This window comes from Saccostrea cucullata, unplaced genomic scaffold (genome assembly GCF_032062105.1).
Source record: "Saccostrea cucullata isolate Sc308-1 unplaced genomic scaffold, CSIRO_AGI_Scuc_v1 ctg7051, whole genome shotgun sequence".
NCBI lineage: Eukaryota > Metazoa > Mollusca > Bivalvia > Ostreida > Ostreidae > Saccostrea > Saccostrea cuccullata.
The window spans coordinates 26110-32109 of record NW_026927784.1 but is presented as its reverse complement, the minus strand read 5'-3'; the positions used below and the strand labels follow the sequence as shown (position 1 = coordinate 32109).

Here is a 6000-nt window from a genome sequence, read left to right as displayed (position 1 = left end):
TGTGCATTTGAGGAGAAGATGAGGATGATGAGTGGAGAATGTAAGAAGCTGCAGGAGATGAATAAAGCTGCAGATGATGAGGTAAATTACTCACAATAACAGATTTTTTAAATGTTTAAGGGGACATTATGGATGACATTAAAAAATATAATAAAAAAGAAATCTTGTAAACAAGTTTTCATTTATTATATGTTTGCTAGCTAAAACATCCCTTGACGTATATATTTTATGGAATTAAAAAATTTGATATTCATTACAGATGCGAGCCTTTGAGATGAAATACCAAGATATGCAGCAAGAGCTGATGAACACCCAGGACAAAAGTCGCCAGAGTTTACAGGAACTCTCTGCCAGGGAGGAAGAAATAGTGGTCCTCAAAATAGAACTGAGCAATCTGCAAGAAAAGTTCAAAGCCAAATTAGATGCGGTAAATATCCTCTTGTATTTTCTTCTTCTTCTACAGTGTTACAGAGAGATGAATAATTTTCATTTTAAAGCTTCCAATATATTTTTAAATGTGCATATTTCTGGACCATATAATATGTTTAATTTGATGGTGTATTTTTCAGTTTGACAAATTGAAGAATGATCATGACTTCATACAGTATAACTATCACTGTTCTGGGGAGGAGATTCAGTCCCTGCGTAATGCTCTGGAGGAGTCAAGGTCAAACGGGGACCGTCTCCACAAAGAGAGTGAACTGGTGGTTCAGAACGTCAACACATGGGTGCAGGAACAAAAGTAAGATCGAGAAAGGAAACTTTTATCGTTCAGTTTTTTGGAATGTTCAAATTCATCATTGAATTAATTTTCTTCCTGTTGACATATTAAAGAAATGCATTGCATGCTTTGCTTTAAAATTCTATAACAATATGCATTTTGAAATGTTTATTGCATGTGTTTGAATTGCTTTATAATTTACAGGCTTGCAAATGAGAAACTGGGCAACAAGATTAGGTAAACAAATACATATGAATGTTGAAAATACTTGATTGCATTAAATTGAGAAAAAGTGCTTTTAATTCAAGAATATATCTTGCTTTAATGATTATTTTTTCTGCACGTTGTAAAAGTTAATTTATCTTCAGTGGACTTAAATGCCTAATGGAATGCATTTGGCATGATTTTTTGCATAGTTTAAATCTATATCATATGACAGGTTTCAGTTAAATGCCATATAAAGCATAATATTTGTCATTTGTTTATATGTATTCTTTTTTTAATCCCAGGGAACAAAGCAAAGCTATTATGACACTAACATCAGAAAAAGAGTAAGTAGATTTTGCACACAAAAAGTTTATTTAGGAAGAGATTTCCTTTCTAATGAATGTTAAAATAAATAACTTGACAAAATTTGAGAAAATGTTTTTTTTTTTCCCTTGTAGGCAATTGCTTGACCAAGTTGCACAGCTACAGAAACAGAGCAACAAAATGAAGATAGAACTAGAAGAGAGGCGAGACGAATCAGACAGGTTTAAGGTACAAAGCTAAACTTAACTTCTGAATGCAAATCAAGATGCAAATTAATAATTGAAGAAATATAATTTTACACCTTCTGCTCTTCAATTTCAGGCCCTACAGAACCATTCCTCACATCAGCAGGTTATTCTGAATCAGCTGAGATCCAGACTGGAGGATCACGAGTAAGATTGGTTTTTTTTTCACACCTTGATATTTATAAAAAGATATTTAAAGGCTATTTCAACTGTAGTTCTTCTAAATGAAGTTTTAAAATTGGCTGTTTTTTTTTTTATTCTAAAGAAATGATTTCAATTTCAGACATGATCAGGATCAAGAAGTACAGAGTAAAATAGCGACAATAGAAGATCTTCACTCTAGACTGAAACTGAATATAGACAACATTCAACAGCTAAATCAGCAGGTATACACACATAAAATAGTGTTGTATAGAGATGATCTACAAAGTTTTACAAATCCAATTTGATACAGTTGAACTTGGCTATCCTGAACACTGATGTCTTGAAAACTAGGGTGATGGTAGTCCCAACACCGTAGTCTTTGGGTTTTTTTTTAACCTTGTTTGATTTCTGGAAGTTTGAGAAAGCAAGGTTTGACTGTATTATGATGGTTATTTTTACTTCCATCAATAAAAAGAATGGTAAAACCATTTTATAATTTTTCCAATCATTTTCAGCTAAGTACCTTACAAAAAGAGAACCACCGTCTAAGAAATGACCTTGACCGTGAGATTTCCTCCCGGCAGACGTTAGAATTACAGGTGGAAAGCAAGGACCAGACAATCAGTAGTCTAAAGTCCCAGCTGGACGCAAAACGACACCTCCTTATCGAAAACAGCTCACCACTCAAGGACTTCGATAAACCTGTAAGTATATAAATCACAGTTGTTAAAAGTCACCTGTCATTTTCAACATTCATTCACAGAGCTTTTGAATTATTCACTTGCGCACTCGTAAAAGGTTTATGTTTTTAGAGATTTTTCTAATTACATGAAAATAAATTTAAGCCATAGACTAGTATTAAAAAGGATTTCTTTTCATTATGTATGAAATTTAATGTGACATGTGATTCTGTCATCAGAGAAGTGACGTTAGTAAGCGAACCCCCAAACGCAAGGCCCGCGTCGTTAGCCCTGTAAGACAGCGTGAATTCTGCATTGCTATGTCATTGTCTTTGCTTATTGTTTGTTTTCCCAAGTAACAATGTTTTAAGTAAATTAGGTACCATTGACAAAGAAAAATTATTAATTTAGAGGCATCGGTTAATTAACATTTAAAGAATTAATTATGCTGCAAGCTTTACTTTAAATGTACACATGACTCACTATGCATTCTATGCATTCATTTTTCAAAGGTGAATTATTTTTATTCTTAATTTATCATTTGGCCTGTTTGTGATGTGATGATGCAAAGCATTATGGGTAGAGCTTGTAGCAGCTGTGTGTGTGATCTTGATCTTGTTAGTGTTTTAAATAGGCTAGGGTTAGATGTTTTGTGTGAATGTTTTCAGGATGATAAAAAAGACAAAATATTGAGGGGAGGAGTTATTGACAAGGTATCATATATGACAGACCTGAGCATATATCCTACCTATATACATGGCTTTGGTAGAGTAGATTAATTTGCTATGAAAAAGGACTTTTTATGCAAAATTTTACTAAGAATCATTTGAAGATGGAATTTTTTTCTTCACAAATTTAAACTAGCAGATTTGTACATTAAAACGAAAATATTTCTTATAAAATTTATTCCTTGATTTTTTTTTAAATTTTGTCCTTTTTCATTGCAATGAAAATTTTTAGATGCTGATAGTGTCCAGATATTAAGAGTCTTTCATTACTTACATGAAATAATCAGAATATAATCATTATATGCATGCAAAGTGCATCAGTGCTGTAAACTTACTGTGTCTTGTCAATTCTATTTGCAAACTTCCCAATATGGTACACAGTAATTTTCAAAAGTTTCAAAATTTCAAGTAAAGACTAAATGTTACAAAATAACTTCAATTTTGATCTACCGGTACTCAATTAAATTTATAGTGTCAGACAAAAGTACAATTATCCTTAAACATAAACAAAAAGTGATTGAAAGTGAATTTGCAGCACTTCAAAAACACTGTACAAAGGTAGATAATTCATGCACATCACATAAACATCTGTACAGTACATTTATACTATGAGAATATGACAATTTCTAGTTTTAAATAGAAGTATTCTTAATATCAGTAGCAAACCAGAATTGATCTTCTAGCAAGAAATTTTCCATTTTGATTTGAGATACATATAAATTGTAAAATAATGATGCATGTAATTTAAAAATAAAATTTTTATCCCCTTAGAGTGACATTTATTCAAATGAAACTAAATGGTGATGCTTACATCTGCTTAATAGGAACACATGTATATGCATGTACAGCACCTTATATACTTCATTGCAGATATTCCATTTACTGCATTTTTCATTATCAATTGCATTTTGTTTTTTGGAAGAAGTAAGAAAAAGAAGATCACACTGGTTATAGATTTGCACACCGTTTTTTTTTGCATCATATCTTTTAATATAGAAATTACTCATGACTGCATTCTTATTATTTTATGAATATTTTTTTTGTAAGAAATTATCAATAAATTTTACTGATTTATCTTAGATTTCAAGATCATCATTAGCACATTTTTGACACATTCATTTTATCTTAAGTATATCATTAAAATACTCCCCATCCAAGCTTTGTATTATATTCTATGTGAGAGTTTTGATTTGTTACAGCAAAGAGCATATGGTAAAGGACTAGAGGATGCTGGGATATCTGATCCGCACGCTTTAGACAAGAATTACTGGATCCAGAGAGTGGGCGAGGTGAGAGTCGTAAATGATATTTTATCATGAAATGACACTCCATCAAAAATATAAAGGAGTTCCCAAATTTTTTAACATTCTAGGATACAATTTTACCCTTAGTTTCTTAGTTCTTGAAGAAAGAAATGTGAAACACAAATTCAATAAAAACATTATTTTAAAAATTAAAATGTACGTATTCCTGCAGAGATACCCAGACAGTCATTAGATGAAGTGTAGGTATTTTGTTGTCAGTGATGTGTGATCTAATTTCTAAATGCTAAAAAGTCCAAGGAGTGGACCAAGGGCTTAAACTAATGAATAAAATGTAGCTTAACACTATAGTGTTCATTTAAAATATAACAGCGTACATCAGTTTGAAATGAGGATGCCTATCAATGTGATTAATTGACAATTTTCAAAAGGAGCTAACAACTTGCCTACTTTGTAATAGGATTAAAAATTGCGGTACATGTTTTTTTAACACTTATCTCAAATGTCATTTTGAATCCTCTCTGGGAAATAAAGTACCTGATTACATTGGTTTAATTGCAATTAACATATCATAACATCATTTCTGTATATTATTTTCAGCTTTCCATCCAGTTGCAGCAAAGCAGTGAATACTGGGCAGACAAAGTACGTGAACTTTCTGGGCAACTGGGCAAGGCCCGCTCAACCATTAGCCAGTCCCCCAAACCTCGATAGTTTTACGATGCTATATTACATGTGTGTTAACTCACAGTTTACCGTCCATTAGACCTAGTCCCAGAGGATAGTAGTTATCAGTGGTACCTCTATGCAACGTTTCAGTATAGCCACCATTGTAGGAGAGGTTTTGTCTTGAATGTGTTTGTGTGTGTAGAGAAGGCATAATTTATTATAACAAGATCACAGTAAAATTCGTGAATGAACTCCAGCTGATATAGCTGCCAGTCATAAGATGTATTATTTACAGAAAAAATTTCATATACAATTTTTTTGTCTCGGAAAATATTTTATGTAGAATTTATTAGTGTTCAACACTTCTCCTTCTTTTGCCGTCCATTTATATATTTGCTTTTGAACATTGTATTTATAAAGATCTTTTTTATTTACAATTTAAACAAAAAATAATAGGTAGCAACAAATTTATGTGAGGTTAAATGCCATGTTGAATATTCTAAGTATGGCAGCATAGCATTTGTGCAGTATTATATTGCTTCACATGGGAAGCTGATGTGTATAATATCAGAATATTCCAAGAATTTTTTTACTCTTTGGACCAATGTCTTGTGTGTGAACATGATAAAATGAGAAGCTGTGATAGATGTTTTTACATTTGTAGCTAGAAGTGCTTTTATTTATAAAAGTGAATGTTGTATTTATTATAGATCTGTATAACTGATATTTTGCCAGATTTTTTTTTTAAGTAGATGGTTTTCCTTGAATGTGAAATTATGGTTTATGTAATAAAATGTAGCACCAATTTATTTAACAGGAATGAATTCGTTCCCTGGAAAACATTGTCCCGCTTTTCATATATACATACATATTTTTATGAATAAAAAAATCCAACACCATTAACATGTGTCCTTGTTACCTGAGACTATTATTCAATAAAACTGAGACAGAGTTTTCCTGTTATGATTTCAGTAAGCAATTGAAAAACAAAATGTACTTGGAAATACATGATTGTTGTAA

General features: G+C 31.6%; 1 protein-coding gene across 5 annotated transcripts; it reads left to right on the top strand.

The window, feature by feature from the left end:
* Positions 1 to 6: 6 nt before the first annotated feature.
* LOC134275506 (golgin subfamily A member 5-like) lies at positions 7 to 5892 on the top strand. Of its 5 annotated transcripts, XM_062757790.1 has the most exons (13): positions 7 to 81; positions 260 to 427; positions 570 to 742; positions 926 to 958; positions 1231 to 1272; positions 1387 to 1480; positions 1574 to 1644; positions 1781 to 1883; positions 2157 to 2345; positions 2990 to 3034; positions 4249 to 4338; positions 4526 to 4553; positions 4912 to 5014. In XM_062757790.1, exons 1-12 carry the CDS (start codon positions 19 to 21, stop codon positions 4544 to 4546), a joined length of 1092 nt encoding a protein of 363 aa, XP_062613774.1. In that variant the 5' UTR covers positions 7 to 18; the 3' UTR covers positions 4547 to 4553; positions 4912 to 5014. The 5 variants fall into 5 exon arrangements, with proteins under 5 accessions (XP_062613774.1, XP_062613771.1, XP_062613772.1 ...); XM_062757787.1 differs by lacking the exon at positions 4526 to 4553 and having other exon boundaries at positions 4912 to 5892; XM_062757788.1 differs by lacking the exons at positions 926 to 958; positions 4526 to 4553 and having other exon boundaries at positions 4912 to 5892.
* The last annotated feature ends 108 nt before the right edge of the window (positions 5893 to 6000 follow it).